The sequence below is a fragment of the Diplotaxodon limnothrissa genome, linkage group LG19, assembly GCF_057381915.1.
Source record: "Diplotaxodon limnothrissa isolate DT_005_m linkage group LG19, D_limnothrissa_male_GT1.1, whole genome shotgun sequence".
Lineage (NCBI taxonomy): Eukaryota > Metazoa > Chordata > Actinopteri > Cichliformes > Cichlidae > Diplotaxodon > Diplotaxodon limnothrissa.
The window spans coordinates 30,052,072-30,078,422 of NC_140614.1; the positions used below are offsets into that span (position 1 = coordinate 30,052,072).

The window sequence follows — 26,351 nt, forward strand, 5'->3', positions numbered from 1 at the left end:
TTTGTCGCCAGGCTGCTCAGCTCCTGACCTCTTCCATTCTCGTGTCTGCTTATTTAGTGAAAAAAAAGCTTTGTGTTACGTATTCATGTTTCTTCAGAAAAAGAAGAGCAGCAAGGTGAGAGATGATGCTCAATAAACCGGGGGCGCGTAACCACTCGTGTGTCACATAACATAACTCTGTGCTGACGTAGGACATACTGCTACAGACGCTTACAATGGTTTACAACAGAACACAACACACGATGGAGAGCAACAGTTCAAGGTTTTAATTATGGACACAGATTCAGACAGAACATTATGTGACTGTGATTTGTTCCTATCAGATCTTCAGGCCTTGATTTTGACCAGAAGATACAACATAGTTCAATAAAGTACAGTACAGCTTTAAGCTTTGGATTTAAGTGCTGATCCATAGGCTGTGTTGGTTAAATGATCTGTGGTCGTACAAGCAGGAACAGAAGTGCTTGGGTCCGTCGCTCAGGAAAGATTCAGCCTTTAAATCAGCAACTTAGCTCAGCACCACTGTTGGTTGAGGTGAAGTTTAATGATGGACCAAGAAAAAATGAGAAGCACAAACCCTAGCAAGGTTAGGTAGAGGAAATATGCTTTATTAAAACAAACCTCCACAAATCAAAATATGCAAAATAGTCTGCGATGGCGGACCTCGCTGAGCTGTTGCACCTGATTGCTTTAAAGGAAGCATGCCCCCAACAGGAGCACAGAGTATTGCAAAATATGTTGACTACTCCCAGTCAGCCGTGTTTAACATTTGGACCAAGCAGAAACTAAATTGAAAGGCTATAAAATATATATCTGGAAATTTCACACATATAAAAGATGTAAGCGCAAACAAACAGATTCTCCTCTACTCGTTTATGCTACGGGGTCACGTTAGCTAAAGTTCCAGAGGAGATGGCAAGCTTTACCTCTACAGTAAATGCAGAGATGGACAATTACATTTTGGACATTTTTCTCATTTCCCTGAGCAAAAAGCCTTAAAGCTTTTCATCAGGAAAGGCATAACGGCTCAATAACACGGCCAGCAAACAGTCCAGATCTCAACTTCAGTAAAAATTCAAGGTGGAAATTGAAGAATAGTGAATTTGCCCACCCACCATAAAACCCTGAATGGCTGCAACAAAGTTCAATTTCCGGGATTCAATTTTTTTTCACCCCAACATCAAATTAATCTACTTGCTCACCATTTCTCACCATTTTAGACAAAGCTGAATGGCTAAACCAACATGCTGGATTTCCTTCTTGAAAGACTTGTATAATCATTTCCATTGTTTCAACTGACAGCTCTCTTGTTAGAGCCATGCTTCCTTTCATTACATCAAGCGCAACAACTCACTGTGGTCTGCAAACACTCTCTTTTAACTGCAGACTATTTTGCAGATTTAGATTTGTCTATATTTGTTTTAGATAAAAAAGATTAAAAGATGTTCCGACTGTTTTTCGTTTACTGGATTTGGGGAAAAATGTGTCATTACTAAAATAACTAAATTTATTCAGAGTAAATTTCATGCATCAAGAATGTTCAGTTATTGATCAAAAAAGGAACAGTTTTGTGATTTGTTTAGTCGTTAATAGTAAAAACAGTCAAGTGAGCATCTTCTAAGTGTGTTGATTGCATCATTTTTGCCAGGGGTTGTACAGCTCATGTGATTCCTCTCTATCAGCAACATGTATTTAGGGCTTTAAAACATAAAGCCCCTATAAACGCCTGTTAACATTCAACATGAAGGCAATTTCAAAATCACCTTCGCTGAATACACTGTTGGCATAGAAACAGTGACTTGTCAACACTGGTCCAGTGGAAAAGCTGCAAGAGTTGACCCTGCTGCTTTGTAGACTTACAGTGAATATTACTGCTGTGACTCCATTTACTGGCCTGGTTCCTTTAAAAATGGGATTTACTACTTCTAGTCCATGATGTAAAGGGGGGAAAAAATCCTGACTAAGCTAATCAGAAACAAAACTTGTATGCAAAGGCAAAAGCACCAAAAATAAACCATTTAGCAGCAAACTAAGAGGAGTTTTACAGTTTAGTAGCTGCAACTAGGGGCAATACTTCAAGAGCCAGATACAGTTGTGGTCAGAAGTTTACACAGACTCATCAGAGGGATGAATGTTATGGTAATTTTGTGCTTTAATGGTTTCCTTGAGCTGTTGTTTTTCCAGGTGGAATAACTGTACAGCATATATCTTTAGTGACTTTAAAAAACAAGAATTGGGTGTACAAGTTTGACACCAGGTGTATCTCTCTAATACACCTGCGGTCAAAATTTCACATATAGGTTCAAATATATAAGCACATTTGCAGTAATATTTGGTTAAATATTCCTTAGCAAGCTGCACCTTGATCAGATGGTTTTTGTAGCCATCAACAAGCTTCTGGCATAATCCGGGCAGGATATTTGACCACTCCTCTTGGCAGAAATAGCAGAGTTTATTTAAATTCGTTAGTTTTCGGAGACGGAGCTGGATTTAGGCATAGTACAGAAATTTTCAATTGGGTGAGCCTGGAATTTGGAAAGGCCATTCCAGAAACTAGGCTGCTAATGCTAGGCTGCTTTATCCATTACAAAACCAGTTTTGATATATTTCTGGGATCACTGACCTGTTGGAACACTACACTGTCTACCTGTTGAGTTGAAGTTGAAAAATTTGAAGGTAGTACTGCTTGCTTCATTATTCCATCAACTCTGCACAATGTTCCAGCACCACTGGCATCAAAACAGCACCAGAGCATGATGCTATCACTTATATGCTTGATAGCTGGTACAGAGTTTTTATGGTTGAAAGCCTCACCTTTACTCCTATAAACATTTACCTGGTGATTTATACAAATAGCTCAATTTTCATCTTATCTGATCACAAAAATTTCCTCCAGAAGGCGTTTGGCTTTTTCACGTGGGCAGCTACAAATTAGAGTTTAGCTTGAAGGTTTTGGAGCAGGAGCTTCTTTCTTGGTCAGCACCCTTTCAGTACAGGTGATGTAAAACGCGGTTCACTGTAGACAGTGATGCTGGTGTTTCCACATATTTCAATTCATGACAGGCTTGAGCTTTGTTGGTTCCTTCGTTGTTCCTGAAGGTCCTAACCAATTTATTCTCATCTGAGGGTGATTGATTGAATTTTCCTCCAAACCTTGGCTGGTTTGTGTCAGTGACATATGTGAATAACTTGTACTTATATAAAACTATTTAATTGATGATCCTGGAATCGCCAGTTGTTTAGAAATAGCTCCAAGAGACCTTCCCAACATATGTAAATTCTCTATTTTAGATCTTCACAGAGTTGCTTGGACGTTCTCACTGCTCTGAATTATGATCAATCCGATGAGTGCTGTCAAACAAATCATTTTATGTTGGCAAAGAGAAAGAACCAGCTCTAGTCAATTCTGAATACTAAAGAAAGGCATCACAGAATTTTCAGCACCAGTTATTAAAGATGGGTGTATGTATATATTTGAGCCTCTTTGTTTACAATTTGACTGTATGTGAATTAGAGAAAGTCCAAAATAATTTCAGACTTGTGCACGCAATCCTTATTTTGTTAAAGTCATTAAAGAAGTATGCTGTACAGTCATTTCACCCTGGAAAAAATGGTTGCAATAAATCAATCACCACCTCTGCACCTCTATAAACTGGCAGGACATATATTTATATATACCTTTATAGCCTTATTCATATTACTCAGTTTTGTCTTAAAACTTGTTATGAGATGTTTTCTAGAAAAGAAGACAAAACTAAACCACTTCAGGTGTTTCCCTTAGTCTGGCTGGCCCTGATGATGCTGTCTTTTATAATTTCATTAAAACCTGTGAACTGAATTTCACAGGTTCATACAGCTCAACTGCCTTTATCTGAGCCTTAGGCCTCTGAAGTGTCCTTGCATACCTGCAATGTCTGTTTTGTAGAAAATGTTCCTGTAGTGTGATAACAGAGAACTCAATAATAGAGTCTGAATGACAGCTTTTTTTTCATGATTTGCAGACTACAAGAGTAAAACAGTCATCACACACACCTTTAACACGTTACTAAATCGGTTTTGTGTGGATTTCTTTTCCAGCTATGTTGTTAAAATAGTTGGTCCGTAGACATATTAAGTTAAAACCCCTCCATAATAACTTATGAATTTCCATCTTTGTCTTATACTGTATTTAAAATTATACTTACATAACAGTTTGAAAAGACTGGACGCTGAACACGCCGGGAGTGAAACGATGAATGACTACTTGTGTTTTGGAGATGTAAACCACATTAAATAAATTATTTAGTGAGGGTGGATAATTACAGTGATCGACAAATGCGTGGCAACTAATGCTTGCTTGACATGTTCTGATTAGCCCTCATTTTAGCTGAAACCACGGAAGAGGAGGATGACTGGGTCCTGGGGGAGGAGAAGAGCAGGATGAAGATGAGGTGAAGTTTATAGACACGGATGAAGTGAAGTGACGACATGCAAGAGGGATGACTCAATCACCCACTGGCTGCATGCTACCAGAGGTCAGACAGCATGCAGAGGAGATGGGGAAAATGTATGAAAAAGAGACTAAATCCTTGTGACATTATCTGTTTCTTTCTTCTTCTTCTTTTAAGCAATTAATCATTGAGGACCCACTGAGACAGCATGATGACAAGAACCGCATGCTCAGATTTCTATCTTACTGCAGCTCAATGACAGATAGGAGAGCATGCTGGATATGAGAAAATCTCCAGTCAGGTACAAAAAGAACAAATGTTTGATATGAATCATGCTGACATATTTTCACAGTAAAGAGCAGTTGGGTCTTACACACATGGAGTGTGGCTGGTATGGATTGACACAAGACTGATGGAAGTTCAGGACAAGCTATTATATTTGCTCCTGTCAGGTCTATAATTTTGCTCCCCATATCTGAAAGTTTCCATTCCATGTTGGTCTATTTGAAGATGCATGGTTTGCTTCTGTGAGACAAGCCCACTACCTGATACACTCATTTTGCATAAATCATCACATCTAAAGAGGAACAGACATCAGCAAAGAAACCAGGACATCCATGGTTGCAACACCACTAAGGCGAAGATGGCTCATTAGGGCCTGTCCCAAGTCTCCACTCATTTCATTTCATTGTTCCCTCATGCTCACGGTCAAATGCCATCAATTGTTGCACTTCATTTTTCCAAGCTGTTGGAGTCTTCCAGTCCTGCAGCCAACCAACCATGCCAAGGCAGGTGTCTATCTCATTGGACACGAGCCCATGTGGGCTCTTGAAATGCAACATTTTCCTTCTAAAATCAGAAGAGGTCCCCAAGTTTGCCGTTTTTGATCGTTGGCATTGAAAATGCTGCCTGTGGAGGACATTTTTACAAATTCCCAATTTAAAACATTAGATTAAAAAAAGTAAGTTGCATTACATCAGTGTAACTTTGATTAGATGCAGGTATGGTAATACTGTAAAGTCAGCATGGCATGTAGTCTACAAGACTGTGGAGCTCTCCTTCTGCTGCTTTTTTTAATCTAAATAAATAAAATGTGTTTTACTTACCAAAATACACTGTCTGCATCCTTCAAGTTTAGCAAAATTGTTAAACACAAGCGGCCTTCCTCTTCACTGCCTTTGTTGCCGTGCGGCTGCTGCCAACTGCATGTTGGAGGCTGGGCATGTGTATCCTTATGTAAGTGCACAAACTGATACAGAGCATGACGCCAAAGAGAAGAGTCACTTTCACCTATACATAAAGCAAATACGCATCCAAGTCATGGTCATTTTTTTTGCTCAAAATCAGCAAAAATGTTGACAAATCAACCAACTAGGCATCTTTTGCAAGGTTCGAGATGTCTCAGTCATTTTGCTAATCCCTTGTAGCTGTGAAACAACTAGTCAGCCACTTGCCAGACGAGTTATTCTGAGACAGGTTTTTTTTCCCCCTCCCCTTCCACACAATGAAATATGAATAGAAGTGGTGGGGATAGTTGGCAGCTGTCAACAAATTCCACAGCTTCCCGCCACCATCGATCAATCAGTCCCATATCTGAAGCACAACTGTGCTAACCCGTTGGCTAGAACTGACATTAATCCTAAACCTTCCAGTCAGCGCGAGGGAATAACAGGATATAAGGTGGTGGGAGCGAATGCTGATACAGGCACTAAAGAGGAAAGGTGCCAATGCTAATGAGTGTATCTGTGGCTCTTTAACGAGCCCGATTTGATGTCCTAATTTACAATGAGCTGTGTCTCAGGGGCGAAGGATAATGAGCAGGACCGGGATTCCCAAGGCAGAGGCTTGTGTAACCCATCTCATGCAGGGGACAGTCACTCCCACAGAGTGTGAGTAAGAGACAGACAGTAGCACAGAGAGCAGGAAGGACATATTCCATGTCTGTAGGAGAGAGGAGGGTGTGAGAGAGGTGGGTGCATGTCATCCCTGCCTGATATGATTGTTTGTACACACCAATCATTGAATCGCTGCGTCCAAGTGAGAAAAGCTTGTGTTCTCCGTGACAAACTGACCTCGGGCAACAAGAGCACTCACAGAAAGAGGAAATGGAGAAGGAAAGCATGGCGGGTGGGGGAGAAGCAGCGGGTTTGGAGAACAGATACCAAATATTGTAGACTGTGATAAAACAATACTCCATTTTCTCACTTTCCTTTCTGTGCTTAAATTACACAAAATTTTGCATTGAAATTTTTATACTGAGCAGCCCTGGGAAAAAAGAAGAAAAAGTCTGATTCTAGTGCACTCTGAAGCAAATTAACAAATGTGGAGCTCAGTGACCTCAGTGCAGAGACCATGCACACACAGTATGCAGTGCGCCCTACCACCCCCACCTCTTACTGCTGCGTCTGCATGGCTGCATTAGTCAAGCTCTGATGGGTTTTTCCGCCATGAGAAGCAGAGCATGACATGCGCTCAACAATGGCAGGCAGATGACGAGCCAGCTCCATTTGATGATGGCCTCTGTCGCAGCGGCCGCTTTTTTTGATGTGGAGGAATACAAGGGCAGCGTGATTCATTATGGGTGCACAGGTGGCCCGAGATCTAATGAGTCACATTTTGTGCAGTTCAAACGGCTCTCTGAGAGGAATGCACATGCTTAAAAACAAGTGCGTATCAGAGCTCTCGTTGCCACTTTTGCTGCAGAGGTATCAGCTGCTTTTCCTCATGTCGGGAGGACAGATTTCATTCTACAAATTTAAAAGGAGCACCACAATAAGCTTCTGCAACCCTACCAATAACCTGCAGTGTCTATTGCTGATATTTGGATTATACATCTGCTCCTAGTTTCTAGTTAAACCTTTAAACCTCCCAGCATTAAATTCTGCTTAAAAACATTTTAAAAATACAATCACTGAATAAACACGGTTTTTAATCAATCAGATTTCAGAGAACTGTGCATCACAGTTTTAAGTGTTTCTGCTGGCCTCTCTAATCAGTCTTGGTTATTAACACTGCCCCCCTCTGGCTAGTTGGCACTCTGATTAGGACATTGTTTTGCATTGTACTGTACTTTCTAAAGGATCTAATTTATCTATGGCACTGGAAAAGTCTAGAATTTATAAATCATATTCTGTCTTTCTCATAACAATCATTTAGACAAAATATTAATAGTTCTTCCTTCTATGGATATTATTTGGGAAGCATGTTCTACCTTGTTTAAGCATTCTAGTCAATTCATCACAGGAGCCACAACAATCCAAATTGTGCCTGATCTATTAACTGCTTGCCACTGAGCACCATTTGAACGTTTGACCTTCTAGCACAGCTCCTGACATTATGTTGACATTTAAAGTAATCCCTCCCGCAGTTCTTAATCCCAGTTGTCGTGGACTGGCCTGGCCATTCTCTGAGATCAAGCCCCTCATAGTACATGCTGCTCTCACCACACCCCGGCAGAAAAGGCGTTGAGAAAGGAACAACTTTGACACTGCCAGTCTGCGACATCCTTGTGCTTCGGAGATCACAGCTCAAAGCATGTAGCAATACACAAACTGAGGCATTAAGTTGAATGTACACTGTCATTACACTTTGACAGAGCTAAGGATTAGATTTTCCTAAAATAAATAAATACCAGGCAATATTCAGAGAATCCAGATTAACAACACATACAGCTGTTGTGAAGGCATCTCACATCTGGATGAGGAAAACACTGGGTTTCATGGACACACAGAAAAAAGAAAAAAAAATGATGAACTCATCTGATTTTCTTTTATTAAGCATGTTGTTCCCGATTTTTCCTGTAACCCTTCACTTTCACAGCTGAGACAGCTTTTAATAAAATGTTTGGCGTTACATAATCTAACTGCAGAGAACGTGTCATTCGGACAACAGGCCCCGACAGATAAAAGTGATTAAATGAGAGGTACAAGATGACAACCCATTTATTTAGTAATACATTCTGCAAACTAGAAATTTTATTCAAACTTCAAAGGCTAAAAAATGAAAGAAAGGAGGGAGGGAGATAGGTGGGGGGGTGGGGGGGGATTTGAGTAGCAGGGAGAAAAATGCATCTATTCACAAGCAAGGAATGCAATTTGTTCAATCGACAACACAAATAGAACAATTTAGTTCAGGGAGCAAAGCTTTTTTTTCCTTTTCTTTTTTTTTTAAACACATTTCTTTTTTTTCCCGCCATTCCTTTGGAGCTAGAACATAATACAAAATATACAGTTATTGAACTTTGTAAAATCACTCACAGAGGCCTCTGAGAAGCATTTGAATCAACACTGACAATACTTAACTACAGCACTCTAAAGCTATTCTTGAATGTAATCATAAATAGAGCAGACATTAATGTATGTATGCACATTTTGAATGCTTACGAGGTTACCATGTTAAAACACTTGCATTTGTTGAAAGTATGACATCATCTGCAGTGGAAATTAAATAAGCTTTCATGACACAGATTTGATACAGTAACATGGAGAGAAGAAAAACCAAACAAACCCGCAAAGGTTGAAAAGTTCTAACTGGTGACAACCTGGCAAAGTCACTTTGCTGATAGCTTAAGTACCTTAAAATGGACAGATTTCATTTTCTGAGAGTGTAATGTTAGCAGCATTACTTCTCCTCGTAGTGTTTTGTTGGACAAGTACTTTAGGGGGGCAATGTGAGTTTGGGTAAGGCAAATCGGTGAGCTTATTTATGAGCTGAGAAAAAAAAAAAAAGAAAAGAGAGAGAAAAAAAAAGGTCGAAGCGAGGCTCAGCACGTCCTGTAAGGGGACGAATAAACCACCACCACTAAGGGTCACACAGTAAACGCCACAACTGAGGTACATAAATATGCACAAGAGGGCGCAAGCTTTTAAAATCTCTTCAGCTTCTGCCAGGTAATCCTCTGTACAAGAATATACAGGATGCATTCCAGGCAACCAAAGTAACTCTGTAAATAGCTCTATAATCTTTTTTTTTTTTTAATACAATAACAATTTTCTGAAAAGAAGAAAACAAAAGCTGATTATATAGAGGATCAGTGCATATGACTCGTCATGTATAGTCACACTTATTTTCTCACACACCTCACATGTTTAAAACCCTGAACTCAATACAATTACAGATTTGAGCTAAGTGAGCATCACACAAGTGCACGAGAAGCTGAAATTACACGGGTGAGTGTTTGAGGGCATTGGCTGGGGTTGAGGGGGAGCTTTACAGGACAAGGCCGATAGTGTTCCTACTTACTAAAACAGGTTGTCTTTTCCAGTAGTTTCTTCAATCGTTACTCTTATTTGTTAACATCAGCACAATTCAGGCAAATACTGTACATGAGTATAACCTTATACCAATCAAACAGACCAGTGTTAAAGTAATGGGCTCTAGGGAAAAAAAAACAATAAGGAAAGGCTCTAATTAAAAGTAACTGCTGAACTAAAGACAAAAACACTTACTATTGAGATCACGAGGTATTTAAGGTAATGGAAAAATAAAAAACAATATATGCTTGGAATAATTTTTGTTCAGGTTTTGGGGGAAATAACAAGGGTGCAATGGAAATTTGCAATCACTGAAAACATGCACATGAGGACAAATTATAGACGGGCCACTCTTAGTATCTCACAACATTTCAGCTACAGCTATTCTGAATATTGAAAGGTGCATTTCTACTGTAGGAAGTGGATAACAAGCAAAATTTAAGGAAGGGCCACGACATTAGCTTTAAATTATTCATGTGAAAACACAGGGGCATGAGTTTTGTCAACTGTCTCAACATACAAAGAAAAATGTTTGTTCATCGCTAGGCTTGAAGAGAAAATTATCAAAGTTAGAAATACCTACCAGGATTGCAACAAGCAGTTGGGTGCTGACAGTTGTTAGGTAAGAGACACTTAGTGCACTTAAAAAAAATACAAGCTATGCAGAGCAAAATAAATAGCTTACAGATTAAATATGAGCTGCTCCACAAAAAAAAAAAAAAAAAAAAATCAAATCCACTGAATAAATTGAAGTATTTTCAACTGAGTACAGCAGGTTTACAAGTATTACGGTATCATACTAGCAGAAATACAACTCTTAATTTTAAAACCAAAAAGATGGAAATGAAACATTTTTACTCTGCTGTTTGTCTTTTGTTGCAACTTGATTTTAATAAAGGGAAAGAACATTCAGTGAAACCACATCTTCATGCAAACACAGATTTCCTACTTGAGTTAGCTGCCACTTCAGCAAATCTTTTGATGGTTGTCATACTTTTGTAGGATTACTGGTTAAAGGTACACTATGGAGTCTCTCAGTAAACGTACATTCAACACGTCTTAGCAAATTCATTTTTGCTTTAAGGCCTATCAAACTTTTTCATAAAATCATATTTTCCTAGGCTTCATTCCCTAAAATCATCATCTGGTTTTGGAGTATTTTAATGGTTCTTTGGCACTCTAAAAGGCCCTTCACATGTGCGACAGCATCACAGCTGCACTCGGATATTGTTGTTTGCACAATTCCCTACGCGACAGGCAAAATGCAGCGAAGGAAAACTTGCCTGTTCCACACGATAAAAACAAAACACAAAAAAAAAACCCTGCAGAATTACAGGGTGTGCAGCGATCAGCGAAACACAAATTTCAGGCCATTCACTTGGCCACAAGCATAAACGAATGCAAATTTCTATGTGAAAGGGCCATTATGTCACATTACTATGACACCACTTGTTGATATACAAATTACTGCCCCCTGCAGTCAGCAAAAGTGCATTTCACATCACCTCAAGGACATTTCTTGCACTTTTTTTCCCTCTAAAGTGTGCACTTGCAGTGCGAGGACCTGCTTATAGATTTCTTTTCAACCAATGATCATAAACTCCACAGAGCACCTTTAAAAAGCAACCAACCAAAACTAAGAAAAATAAACTACAGTTAGTCCAATAAGTAAATATTTATAGCTAGTTTTACTTGTGAAGCGGGCTTTGTAAAACCTCGGGGTTCTTTGGCATTATTTGCCACATTAAGCACATTAGAAAGTAGCTTAGGATTATTATCAAAGTTAGTCTTTTTCCCACTCTTAATAATTAGCCAAATCTAAATGTACTGAAATGGTTAGGATTGTCATCATGATAAATCAAGGAGTATAAATTTAGTACATAATTACTTTGTATTTCATATATTTGGAACCATTCAGTATTAATCACAGGAACACCAAATGGATTAAATGGAAAACTTGGTCAAACACAAACATTTAACCAACCACCTGAAGACAAACAAGAAGAAGAAAAAAAATACCTAGCTCAAGCAATGATTTATTCCTTAAAAATTTAAGCTGAAAATATATACACACATACATAGGTTTCCAACAATGCAACACACACACACAAAATGCCAGAAAATAAATTTGAAATAAAACTATTTCTCTTCGAGAAATATATCAACTATGTGTGTTAAATACAGATTTATTCAGCGACTATCTTTACAGGGGAGTGGAGCGAGGGTGTTAACCCACAGATCTAACACAATAGCAGCAAACTGTATTGTGCTGTGCCTTGCAGTGTCGTGGTGAGAGTTTTTAACTGGAGAAGAAACTAATGGGAATAAAAAAGGTGCCGCACAACAAGAAAGCTTCGTTAGCAGATTTGTTCTTGTTCTGAATGCCCAAAAGAAAGCCTCGTAAGTTTTAGAGCCAGCAGTTTCTTCTATTTTCAAATTGCCAATGCAAAATTTTGTTCAGTGCTTAAACTGTTCACAACAAACAGATCTTAATCAGATGTAAAATGAAGAAGCTCAAACATATTTGCAACACATACAAAAACTGCATCTAATGGGGGGCTTGGCATAGGCTGACTAAAGCTGAAGGTGTAATTTAAAAAGAAAAGAAACAAATATGGCACCCACAGTGGTCACTGGTATTCATCTACATTTACAAATTGATATTTAAATATGACACGATGGGATGTGTAAACCTGAATAACCTCCAAACATTTCAACTGAATTACTAGTTTCATCTCAGGTTCTGATAGATACATTTTAAAATCAAACAGGGTAAGATGTAAACTCTGTTGTCCAATGGTGTTTGGAATTAGAAATAATGAAGCCTGTGTTGAGCTGATATGAAACACTGGCTGGGGAAAAAAGGGGGGGAGGGGGCTGAAAACAAGTAAGGGGAGAGCACTTCTTTTAAACTCCAGCCTAGTTTGACCAAAACACCATGCCAAATTGAAATCTGAGCTGCACATCCAAATCTGCATTTTACCAACACATGTGCACACAAACACCCAAGCACGCTTGCAAGTATCTACAGACAAACACGTTAACATGGGACCCATCAGATACCTCTCAAAATTGAAGAAAAATAAAATTCCACTTCATACTTGATTGAGAAACACCTTGCCATTATTATTTGAGCATGTACAGAAAACTACTTACAAAAGTAAAATATAATTAAAACAAAAACAAAAAAAAAGCACAGGGGAAAATAATTAGGACTCAAATGGTTTGATATAGAGCTTACTGTGCTGTCAACTATACAATTTACCCGTTTCTTAAAAGGAGCATAGACTAATTGGAGGAGGAGGAAAAAAAAGAAGAAAAAAAAAGAGAGAAATAAAAGCGCAGAGACATTGTGCCTGGAGGACAAGCGATAATATTCACTGAATAGACATTTGTTAGAATTCCAGAAGAGCAGGAAAAGGCAGATAGTGCATAAAAGGTTCTCTTTTTCCATTTCTTTCATTTTTTAACTTAAAATCAAGCTGCATTAAATACAGGCTGTTTGTACAGGACAATTGCACTTCACAAAAACAGAAATATACAAATACACACAAGGAAATGTGAATCAAATTAATTACAGCAAAAACAAAAAAAAAAACAGAAAGGGAAAAAAAAGGTGGGGGGAATCTTACTACTGAAGCCGATTATTTAACAAAATGGAAGAAAACTTTGTGGACTCACTTGTTATGGATTACTTTAGAGGAGAATATTTAGGTGGGTGAACATAAAGGGGAGACAAGACAGCGGGGATCCTGAACTCCAGAGTGGACCGGTGCTGCACTGTTCCAGGTTTGTGTGCATGCATCTCCTCTTCCTCCTCCGCCTCCCATGAAATTCCCTTCTTAGAAACCAAAAGCTCAGAGTGACGGAGAGTGACTGCTGAGCTGAGCTGCTGTGGGTCTTGAGAGGATGGTGGTTTGTAAACTCTATGCTGTGTTAGTGGTAGGAGGTTGTGTTACCACATGTCGTCTGTGGATGCAGAGTCCTTGATAAGAGAGGAGAGGACGGGAAAACCCTTCAGACTCTGGCTTTACATCCATCAGAACTCCATAAGACCAAGAGTGCATAGAGATATGTAAAAATTGATGCCAATATAATTACAGTGAAATAAAAGATATGTAAAAAGTATCAAGTACATAAAATAACAATATAAAATCTTCACAGAAAATTCATTACTGATATGGCTGACAAGTGTCATATGTGATTTTGGTTTATAAGGCCAGCTTGTTGTCCTGTTGTTGTTATGGGTCAAGTTAAACTTCAACTGAGGAAGATTCACTTTACAACATCACAATACTGATGCAAATTATGGAACTTCTAAGAATCCTAATCAAAGTTTAAAACTAATCTAAAATCAAAGCTAGGACTTCATTTATGAATGTCTTCTTCGCTAATGGAAGTAACATCTGCCAAATTTAGTGAGCAACACTGCCATTAAACGAATCTCAATCATGAAAGATGATAAGCTCTAATGTTAGTTTCTACTCTGCTGGTTTTCCCATTTATCACAGGTGATGGCTATAGTGTAGCCTTCCACATTTTATACCACTAGCTCCATTTCTTATTTGCGATACGATTAAAACATTCTTCCACTATGCATTCATACAATATACTTTTGTCCCCCTTGCAGTATGTATGCGAGTGGCGTGGGCTGCAGCATTGCGCAATACACACAAGCCGCTGCGCTGCACCACATAATGAGTGCAACAAGTGTGGAAAGCTCTATGCATCTAAGATAAGAAACAAGGGCAGTCTGCTAAAACATCTACTGAAAGTACATAAGATACGAACGAAACACAGCACACTGACTGTGAGGATCAAAGTGTTTTGTAATGTAAAATGGGTTCGACATCCCTTAACTAAAGTGGGCCAGACCAGTGAAACTCCTCTTTCTATCAGTATAACAACATGTAACGCATTTAATCCCTGAGAAGTCTTAATATGAGGAAAAGAAGCGCACCTTCAACAGTAAGCTTCAGTTTTGCTACATAACAAATGTGTAAAATTACAGAAAAATGTATGCTAGCTCAGTGCCTAGACAGGAGATATTTCTACAGTAGGTAGTGAAAAGCAAATACTTTTCTGTCATTTAATTGTTTATCTATTACTTTGACAGAAAAGGCTTTAAAACTTATGAAAATACACTTGAGTTTAAAATCGATGCACTCCTTCACACTTTTCAAAAAAATCTCATTCAGTGGGTCAGATTAGAGACCATCTGGGCCCTATGTTTTGACACCCCTACTCTAGTGCCTAGTGTACTCTAGTGTGCCTGTGTTTTGATTGCCCAATTGTATGGTTCAAATGTTTTCACTAAAATTAGTTAGAGCAACGGTCCCCAACCTTTTTTGCGCCACGGACCGGTTTATGTCCGACAATATTTTCACGGACCGGCCTTTAAGGTGTCGCGGAAAAATATAACAAAATAAAACTGGTACCGGTACCGAAAAAAAAGAAGATTTATTCATAACACACGTGAAAAGACCCAGGAAAACTTAGTTAAAAGATAAAAACGATAACAAAGTAACGCTGAAAACCGATAAAAACCCTGAAAACCATACATTTCACACCTGAGCCTCAACTCTCGCAGCCCGGAACCAAACGACTCACGGACCGGTACCGGTCCGAGGCCCGGGGGTTGGGGACCGCCGAGTTAGAGTACAGGTAAAGTACTTGGTCACAATACCGATAAGAGTACCATTAAAATATTTATCTATTCACATTTCTGATATTGCAATATTTTAAGTAATCTACTACGAAAAACTAGAGTACTGCATTGCAGTTATGAAGCAGTCTGCCACTTCATAGATGAGTTTTTGTTGTTCCTAAACGCTCTCACTTTTTAATAATACGACTAATAGTTGATCGTGAATTATATAAGTAGGAAGAAGTTTCACAAACTGACTTGTTGTAACGATGTCATCCTATTACAGTACTACATTTGAATATAATGACCTCTTCAGAACGATCCATTAGGTTTTGCAAGGTCAAAGGGACCTTGAACTTTGAAAAAATCTAAATGTTTTTCTTTCGCTTCAAGAGAAATCTGACCAAGTTCCTACAGGGGGGAAAAATATGTACAATACACACACTTTTGTTTATAACATGTAGAGATTTGATTTTTCTTTAAACTTTTATTTTTAAATGTTTAAACTTAAGGGTTAATTATTAGATTTTACACATTTCTTTATTGATATGATGCACTGAGAATATATTGTGACTACTGTATTAAATAAGTCTGTTATGCCGTTATATTTTTGTCAATATTACTAATGGCGGCTTTCTGATATGGTTTTATCTTAGCAAAACCACACAAAATTGGGTAATTATGTGAGCCATACAGAAATTTTTCTGAAAATGAGAAAAATGCCTCGAGGATGCCAAAAGCAGTACAAGATGTCTCAAATTAGATTTCCCCTGCTATTTAAAATGCCATTATTATTATTATTATTACAGTTAGTGTTTACAAAAATTACCCACATGATCTAGCTCTGACATATAGCTCGTCTGCCATCATCCTCCCTGCTGTGCACCACAATATAGTAATAATAAAAAATAAATGAATAAATAAAACAAGTGCAGATTTGGATTCAAAGAAACTAACAGCAGTAGTTAAATGCGATAATTTCGTATCCGGATACAGTCATTAGCATTACAATAGAACATAGCTACCAGCTGACAGCTAAAAGTCCACATCAGCCGCCGATGACAATTTTGTAAAAAAGAAAAAAAAAAGAAAAAAAAAAAGAACATACTTCATCCACCTCCTTTGTGCCTTCCATGTTTTGCAAAGTACACTGCAAAACATACAAGAAAAAAGTTTCCACTAAAAGTTGGAAACACCAAACTTGTTTCATAACTTGAAGCACTGTTGAATACAACCAGGCTATGAAGGTACTTGAGGAAGAGATGCTAACAGCTCATAATTTGTGACCGAAAAGTAAACAAATGACTCAACCGTGCATCACTGGAGCACCCTCTAATTTGCACTCTATATGACGGGAAGAGCAAAATGATGGATGGAATTCACTGATTAGGGTTTCTCAATGGAAAAGCAGGGCTTTAAGAAGCTGACTAAAAAGCTCAACCAATTCAACTCAAGTCAATTATATGGCAATATTATTCAGCCTCCTAAAGGGTTTCAAGGTTAAGTTACTTTAGTTATTGTGCAAGTGTTAAGCAGTTTTGTTATTGCTTTTACTAACGATATCCATGGCAACTCATCTGCTAGTCATTTAAAACAAGAGAAAAATATTTGACTCATCAACTAGTCCACTTTAAATGGACAAAGGTAAACATTGCCCAAACAATTATTTCTCATGTATGTTAGGAACTACATGAAACTTTAATTCATAGTCCTATAAAACCACATTTCAAATGTGTCTTACATGTGTTGCACTTTGGAAACATCGACAGATAACATTTTTGAACTCGCAATTTCCAGTGTACACTAATAAAATAATAAAAATACACTATCTGAATTTGATGTGTATTTATGTAGTCATGCAAATCCTTGATGTTGCATAAAATTTTCATAAAAACCACCACATAGGGTGCGTCCTATGAGATATTTTTTATATATCTCCATTGTTGCACCATGATCCTGGATCCTGCTGCAACAATAAAAACACTCTTCTGTATTTTTTTTTCCTATATTGTCAAGGATATTATTACAAACTTCCTTACCATCCTTACTCTCTAACATGACTACTAGCAGGTTCAATTAAAAGGCCCTAATGGAACACTCAACTCCTCAAACTTTGTTATATTTTATTTTGCTATAGTTTATAATATTAGAATGTTCAATTGCAGATCTTAGTCTTCATAAAGGTTGACATCAAACAGTGAAAATTTTCAGTCAAATCATAGTTAGCCTGTATATGAAAAATTAAGAGACGGGATTTTTTTTTTTTGAGAGCTTCAAACTGATGGCTGTTGAACAAAAAAATAAATGTTTTAAAAAAAACACTGAATATTAGCAGTTTGGATCACGACCACAAGGATGACTTAAACAAAGAACATAAGCTACATGAGCTATAATAAAAAATCTCTCTAGATAAGAAATTTATCTTAAAAAAAAAAAAAAAAAAAAAAAGTCAGTGTGAATATCAGAAACAAATTCAATACATGAAAGCATAAAAAGAAAAAAATAAATCAGGAGGCTGTTTGCATGCAGTTAACTGATTGTCATCTTCAAGAAACTAGTTTGAGATTATTTGAGCTTTTTCACATGATACGTTATCTTGCTGGCTACACTACCGTCATTAAAGCGGTGGACATCAGTAAAAATGCTAAACTGGCTGTGGTGTTTAAACAATGCTCGGGTTCATCTTAAGGCACCCAAAAGGTGCCAAATAAATATCCCCAAACCATTATGTCAACAGCAGCAGCCTGAATCGTTGATACAAAGCAGGAGAGATCCCTGCTTTCGTGTTTTTTTAAAATTGCTGAATTCTCACCTACCATCTGATTATTGCAACATTGTTGCAGGAGAATCATCAGACCAGACAACGTTTTTGTCCAGTTTTGGTGAGCCTGTGTGAGTTAAAGCTTCAGTTACCCATTCTTAGCTGACTTGAGTGGCACATGGTGTGGTCTTTAGGTCTTCAACAGCAGTATGCGGTCATACTGCTGTTGAAAACCTGCGCCATGGTTTGAGGTGCCACCTTTGTCCTAAGTGGGGGTTTTTTTGAGTTGCTGTTACCTTCTTATCAGTTCATTCTCCTCTGATTTCTGGCATCGACAATGCATTTTCACCGAGAGAAACTGGTGCGCATATTTTCTCTCTGACCATTCTCTGTAAACTTTGAAGATGATTGTGTGGGAAGATGACAGTAGATCTGCAATTTCATAAATGCTCAGTTGCAGCCATGCGACTGATTAGACATTTACATTAACAGGTGTACCTAATAAAGTGGCTGACAGTGCATATTTTCCTTTAAGACATAATAAATTACCTTCCACGTAAGCCTATATGACTTTATTATATTTAGAAGTGTGAAATAATGTGTTATAGTTACTGCTGAAGTTTAGTATCACTGTATTTTTTCCCATCAGATTTGGCAGTGTCACAGTATGAACCTGGCACAGGTTTCCAAAGAGTCACTTAGTCCATAGGTTCATCATGTCTCTATTTTCTCACTGTTCTGTAGTGACAGAGGTTTATTCAGGTGCTAGCAGACCATTTTGCTACCAGCCAGCTAACCCTACCCAGCATGCCATTTGGCAGTGTAATTATGTAAATGTATAATCATTGTGTTATAAAATGATGGGGCAGTTAACCTGGTCCACTCTCAATCCATTCTATGCAGCACTCTTTATGACCAATCATATTAAATTTTGCAGTGCTACAGTAGTTTAGCTGCATCTCAACAATTGATCAGTATAGGCATACATGAAAAAAGACAAGATATTAAAATGGGTATAATTACAATTTTACAATCTATCAAACAAATCTAACAACACACAGCAACATTAGAGTTGCTTAACACAAGGAGTGACGGTCTTTGGAAGGCCAGGACAGACCTCAGATTTTATCTTCATCAACTTTGTCCCCCTTGGAACATTACTGGCGGTATCCCTTGTTTCTCTTCTCTGAAATGACTGGTTTCTGTCATATTTCAGGCCTATTTCTAAAATGACGTGGAACCTGTTCTAATGATTGTTAAACCACATCTTTATCGATAAATATTGAGGTGCGAAAACTCGTAATTGAGGGTACCCGGGGGGTGGGGGGTAATTTTGTAAATAATCTAAGTTAACTTCACATCTTCCTCCCTGAGTTTTGAATACATCTGTATACAACTGCAATGATAACAAGTTGTGAAGATCTTAAAGTGCAAATAGCACCAAAGGTGATCTATTCCCTTAAAAAAAAGCTTGAACGAACAAAGTGTAGAATGTCACTTTAAGTTGACTGTAACAGTTTCTAAGAAGCCTAGTGCCCTCTGAACACAGAAATCTTTGTGTAAACTGGTTGGAAAAACAAATCTCAATTTAATCAATTAGCAAAACTGAGTCAAAAGGTTTGAGGGTTGGTTTTTTTTTGAAGAAATTACCAGTGAAAGTAAATTAAGTAATTAAAAAACCTTCCTTACACAAACATGAAATACAGGAACCAGAGGACAAGTTTTACTGTCAAGGACAAGATGATGTGCACTAATACGTGTAGCTGACTCAATGAGCCTATTTGATAAAAGGCACAATATCTGAGTGGACAGGGGCAAAAGCTCTGAGTCCTGTTTGTATGAAAAGGACTTATGAGAAATGTTCATTTTGAATCAGTTTGAAGAGGACCATTTTTATGCCACACTTATTAGTGACTTCTTTTTTAGTTCAGTTGCATTAATTGGTGAAATTAGCTCATGGTTTTAGTTAAGATAAACATTGATGACAATTGTCTGAACTGCTTGAGTCAATCCATATTTTTTTCTCCCCTGACTGCATTTTGAAAAAGATCTCTTGGCAATATCATTGTTTTACCTTTCTGAATATTTATAGCATGCATGGGATTAGTACAAGTGTGCTTAAAGAAAACAAAAGCATGCATACTTCAAAGAAAGCACATCTGCAGGAAGTTAAAGCAAAATACTTACTGTGTCATCACTTCGATACGGGATAAGTTTGTTGTACACTGCTTCAATAACACTTCGTCTGAGGGGGAAGGCAAAAAAAAATCAATGCTAGTTTTCATTCAAAATGAAAAAATATATACATATGACACCCAGTGTCACAATAGCATAGTTTCCATTCTAACCACAAATATCACTTACTTGCTCGCCAGCTCCCCACCAGGAGGAAGGTTAGGGATGCTCTCAGATGCTAACGTCCGCATCACATGGACCAAATCCGGGACACCTTCATCCCCATGCTTTTTGATTATCTCTGTTGGAAAACACAATTTGATTAGATTACAGCTCTGTTTAAACAACACCAGAATACTTCTAAAAATACACAATTGATATGAGCAATTAAAATATTATATATCCATGTGTACAAGGAGGATAACAAACTAACAAGATTAATATTGTCCAATTTAGACCAAATCACAGCTGTTTAAGTGTGAATATATGTAAAATAAAAGCTTTGTCATAGTAATACTTCTTCCCTGATGTAACACAGAGGCCACAAAACGGTCATCCCAACTAAATAAAATATTGCTAACTTTGATGCTTATTTTTAATAGTAAGCGTAGAAAAAAATTTAATAAGCCTACTTTCATCTATTACATTCAGCCTAAGCTTTGCACAAAATATAAATATAATATAAATTATGTTTGTCTCTGCCTTCTGCTGTTAATGACATTACTAGGGTATCAACCACAAAAGACAATCATCTTTTATTATTACTGGCCCTGGACTTTATGAGCATCTTATAGGAATTCACAGTCAATTTTGTTTAAGGAGCAAATGTAACAGCTATGTAAGTAACTCTTCAGAAATACAAAGTTACGTCATGTTAAGATATACAGTGGGGCAAAAAAGTATTTAGTCAGCCACCGATTGTGCAAGTTCCCCCACCTAAAATGATGACAGAGGTCAGTAATTTGCACCAGAGGTACACTTCAACTGTGAGAGACAGAATGTGAAAAAAAAAAAATCCATGAATCCACATGGTAGGATTTGTAAAGAATTTATTCGTAAATCAGGGTGGAAAATAAGTATTTGGTCAATAACAAAAATACAACTCAATACTTTGTAACATAACCTTTGTTGGCAATAACAGAGGTCAAATGTTTACTATAGGTCTTTACCAGGTTTGCACACACAGTAGCTGGTATTTTGGCCCATTCCTCCATGCAGATCTTCTCGAGAGCAGTGATGTTTTGGGGCTGTCGCCGAGCAACACGGACTTTCAACTCCCGCCACAGATTTTCTATGGGGTTGAGGTCTGGAGACTGGCTAGGCCACTCCAGGACTTTCAAATGCTTCTTACGGAGCCACTCCTTTGTTGCCCGGGCGGTGTGTTTTGGATCATTGTCATGTTGGAAGACCCAGCCGCGTTTCATCTTCAAAGTTCTCACTGATGGTTTTGGCTCAAAATCTCACGATACATGGCCCCATTCATTCTGTCCTTAACACGGATCAGTCGTCCTGTCCCTTGGCAGAAAAACAGCCCCATAGCATGATGTTTCCACCCCCATGCTTCACAGTAGGTATGGTGTTCTTGGGATGCAACTCAGTATTCTTCTTCCTCCACCTTCAAACAGGTGCCATTCATACAGGTAACGAGTGGGGGACAGAAAAGCTTCTTACAGAAGACGTTACAGGTCTGTGAGAGCCAGAGATTTTCCTTGTTTGAGGTGACCAAATACTTATTTTCCACCCTAATTTACGAATAAATTCTTTACAAATCCTACCATGTGAATTCATGGATTTTTTTTTCACATTCTTTTTTGCCCCACTGTATTAATTAGAGATATAACAACTGGCAACCAGACAAGTTCATTCTACCATCTAAAACTGAAAGGCTATCATTAAAATTTGGTAACATGGGCAGTAACGATATTTACTTTGGAGTTTGTTTTGCTTTAAGCGCATCTAAAATTTCTCTACATGCAGCTGCTAAGCCACAAGACAACACAGAAAAGCAGGGGAGGCAACAAAGACAGATAAAACAGGAGGTGAAACAAAAAAGATAAAGACATCTATCCTTTTTTGTTCCTTTTTAGCTGAGTGGTTAGTCAGGTTGAGAAGAACTAAGCCCTGTGTAAATAATGTATAAAGCTGTTGTAACTATGCTAGCGAGTACAAAACTTTACCGGGATTTCTTATATGACCCAAAGCAGCTTCTTTTCACAGAACCTTTAGGCAGTAGCCCGGAAAGTGAAGAAGAAATAAGTACAAGGCATTTTCCTAAAATCCAGGTTTTATTATTATTATTATTATTATTATTATTATTATTATAATACCCGTTCCTGCGCGATGAATGGGACGCAACAACAGGTATAACCTCAACCAGCAATTGCTACTTTTCTTTTTTTTTTTAATTCTACAAAATAGTAATGAAGCATTAACTGATGCTCAAACAGAACAACATAAGCCCAGGCAGGAATCATGCCAACAGGTGCTACACCAATGGTGATGGTGTAGCTGGCAGCACTTGCCTGTTTTTTTACCTTTACTTGCCACTGGGATACTACATTGGTGGACTGGGACCAAATTTGAATCTCGACTGCAATTTCACCGACAGTGACGACAAAATAACTGGATAAACTGACTATTCTTTTGCATTTGTTTTCACTGCAAAACTCATCTTTTTTTATTGTCTTTGTTATAAATCAGACGCTCCTATTTAATTTGTGGCTGTGCATTTTTAACCCCTGTCTAAAAGCTCAAGGTTATTACTGAGTTTATAGTCAAGGCAACACAATGAGAGCCCTCAGTCAACAATCTATTTCAAAGTTAGTAAAAGTCCCAAGGTTTCCATAGTTGATCCTATGGCTGGATTACCGTTTCCTGCAGGTGCTTTGCACTACAGGTATTTTAGAATTCCTCCCCTGGTATGTTTTAAGTATCAGGCAACAGTCTCCCTGTTGCCAACCAAGGCCACTGCCACCTTTGACTCTGTTCGACCCCATCTGCACACACAAACACCCCGTAGTGGATGCAAAAAGACAGGGACTGATAGTTGCCCTTTTGATATCATCTTTATGGACACCATAAATCACTTACTAAACTATTATCAGATGAACCTCCACCACTTCCAACTTTTCAAAAATGCATTTGTTTCTCCATAGTGTAGTGGTTAAAGCATCTGCTTAACATGCAAAATATCTTCAGTTGAAAACCAGGCTGTTAATTTAAATCTTGCCTGGGAAAAACTTACTTTACCTGTCAGCAACACCCTTCATGAAGTTTCACACCCTGTTTTACACTTAAAAGTTTTTTGGGGGGTTTTTGGTTTTGTTTTTTTAATCTAAAGGTTGAATACTTCCAGAACATTAGGGGGTAAAAAGGAAATGATGATCACTGGCAGCATTTGAGAGACTTGACATCACTAGTAAGATATTGTTTTATTGATACATGTGCAAGATGCGCAAATAAACTTAAGATGTCAATGGCAGTCTCACTGTAATCAATGAATTTGAAGTCCTTCATTTGGTGTTTCAATGCTTCATTATACAGTATGATTCAAATATCTACCTTAAATATATCAGATATTTAAGACCCAATCTACAGACATTACAAACAAAACACTTCCCGTTTTTGCTCTTTGATTTTGCATTTTTCATTGCCTCTAAATATAAGTAAGATATATGAGCATTTGTAAACTTGATGTTTTACTCTATAATAATGTCAACCAAAAGTGCTTTTACTACCTTCTACTCTGGCCTCCAGATATTTGTCCAGCTCAGCTTCTCGTTTCACTGCTTCTGAAGATACCTTTGGGGCCCCAGGAAAGCAGACTAGCACAACACTCATATTGTCCCGGCTTCCCTGCAAAGAAATCAAAGATAACAAACAAGAATTTATGTAAATCAACCATTGTACCAAACAGTTCAACAAAGTGTCAGAAGAGGGTTTGTTGATGGTATACCTTGTACAAGCAGGTGTCAACAATTTCATTGCTGACTTTTTCAAGATCATCCGTAACCTCTAGCCTTGACCTCACAAAGTCACACAGTTCTTCATTGGCCATGACATCCCAGATGCCATCACAAGCTAATATAATGAATTCATCTTCCCCCTCGCTTCTCTCTATTGCATAAACTTCAGGCTCCGGAGAAACAAGCTGCTCTGTCGGGCCTTTTCCATGCACGCATTTGTAGTCGAAGTCTCCCAGAGCACGGGACACTGCTAGGGACCCATTAACTCGCTGGATCATGACTGAGCCACCGGCGTTCTGGATCCTTTCCTTTTCCAGTGGGTTGCTAGGTTTGTGATCCTGTGTGAAGAAGTGCACAGTGCCACCCCGGCTGAGGAGCCCACGCGAGTCGCCGCAGTTGATGAAGTAGATATGGCTTGGAGAAATCATTACCCCCACTGCAGTGGAGCCACTTCTGTCCACACCGTGCTTCTTCTCGGAGATGGTTCGCATGTGTTCGTCAATCTGCAAGAACCCAGTGCGGATACCATTCTTCACGCTGTCCACACAGGGGTCATCCTGAAGAGCACTCTGGAAGTCTGAGTTGCTGGTGATGTGCTCCAGCAGGTGCTCACAGCAGTACTTGGCCACCTGAGAGCCAGCATGCCCATCATAAACAGCGAAGAATGACCACAGGTCGAGACCATGAGACAGACCAATTACCGCTGTGTGTGCATCCTCCATCTCAACCCTCCAACCCTGCATGCTGCTCAGCCCATACCTCAGGTTGTTACCTTCACCATGGGAATTATACTTTTCCATCTTTGGTTTGTCCAGAAATGCACCCATTGTGTCCCTTTAAAAGCCTGTAACACAAAAGAAATGACAAATTCGTTGATTAAGAAAGTGCAGTCCAATCAAAGCCCCAATTTGGAAACTAAAACAATACATGTTGTCTAATTATGACAATGTGAAAACATAAAACGAGTACAAATCTGACAAATTTTCTAAAAAATAGTTTTCTAAGAAATAACCAGAAAGAGGCACCAATTCTATCAATAAACTAACAGCACGTCTTAGATCCATTTGTGGCAAAAGATTAACATCTTGGAGTTGAGTTCAGCCCCTACTAGTCTAAAAATAGTAGACTTGTGTGCACATTTTGGCCACACATTAGGAACACTGCTGGTGTGGATCAGACTGAAACGCCCTCAGGCCAGTGGCTGTCTAGAGTTTACCAATAAATGTAACGAAACGTTTTAAGTTATTTACTTTCATTTTGATAGTCCACTAAACCACTGTGACCTCCGCAATGCAGACCACTTCACCATACTAGCTACCTGGGGTAGTAAAGAGTTGCAGCTACACGCCTGTAGCGCTAGCCCCAGCTAGCAGACTCGATAACCATCACAAGACATAAAATCGGTCAAAACCAACTCTAACGCTGTAATGAACTACTTTACACCATAGTCACGTTTATTAAGGCTCAATAATGCTGCTGGGTTTAGTGAGAAACTTTGCTCTGCAGCCAGTACCGACTACAACTGAAATAAACAAACAGCCTAGCCTACTTATGGGCCTTGACCCTTGTCCCTCACAGCTAACTGACAGGCCTCCCTCCCTGCCGTGGTGCGCTAATATAATATTGAGGCAGGCAAAGCCCTTGGCCTTGCTAATTGCTACATGCTAACACAGCTAAGAACTACGGCTGCCCAATGTTCCTCAACAGCTGCTGGCTACAAAGTAAACATTTAATGACTTACCAAATACCAAAATACTAGTCGACACCAGCGGAAGATACAACAGGGACGATGACCGACTGGCCGCAGTTCGCACCAGAGAGGGTACACCGACGAAACTAGGGGGTATACGGCGGTTTAGCTAAGGTAGCTAGCCAGTTAGCAGCGAGCAATCGTCACTCAAGATTCGGTGCATATAAATTGTGTAGGTGCGGAGATCCCTCTTTGCGTACGTCCGTGATGCATTACATTATCTCAGCTGGCGAGAATATTCAAACGGATTTTCTCGTGGCTTTTTGGGGGGTGGCCGGTGGTTTATGCGGCCAAGCCAGGGGAAGGGAAGCTGAAACGTCTGCCCCAGCCTCTCCACTTGACAGCCTGACAACTTGCTAGCTAACGTTAGC

General features: G+C 38.6%; 1 protein-coding gene across 2 annotated transcripts; it reads right to left on the reverse strand.

Moving 5' to 3' along the window:
* Positions 1–257: 257 nt before the first annotated feature.
* Positions 258–26,351, reverse strand: ppm1aa (protein phosphatase, Mg2+/Mn2+ dependent, 1Aa). Of its 2 annotated transcripts, none has more exons than XM_085343742.1 (6): positions 25,972–26,351; positions 24,221–25,074; positions 24,003–24,120; positions 20,455–20,566; positions 20,278–20,335; positions 258–4,398 (listed from the first exon to the last, which is right to left on the reverse strand). In XM_085343742.1, the coding sequence occupies exons 2-6, from the start codon at positions 25,055–25,057 to the stop codon at positions 4,363–4,365; spliced, it is 1,161 nt and encodes a 386-aa protein (XP_085199868.1). In that variant the 5' UTR covers positions 25,058–25,074; positions 25,972–26,351; the 3' UTR covers positions 258–4,362. The 2 variants fall into 2 exon arrangements, with proteins under 2 accessions (XP_085199868.1, XP_085199869.1); XM_085343743.1 differs by lacking the exon at positions 258–4,398 and adding an exon at positions 10,430–13,667.

Bases quoted from the DNA above. Each gene is read 5' to 3' on its own strand.
- ppm1aa (XM_085343742.1), bottom strand. From the start codon at position 25,057: ATGGGTGCATTTCTGGACAAACCAAAGATGGAAAAGTATAATTCCCAT. The intron at 24,121-24,220 runs GTATACCATCAA...ATTTCTTTGCAG, and splicing joins TTGACACCTGCTTGTACAAG to GGAAGCCGGGACAATATGAG. The intron at 4,399-20,277 runs GTAAGTATTTTG...CTCCTCCCCCAG, and splicing joins CGTATCGAAGTGATGACACA to GACCCAGTCATCCTCCTCTT.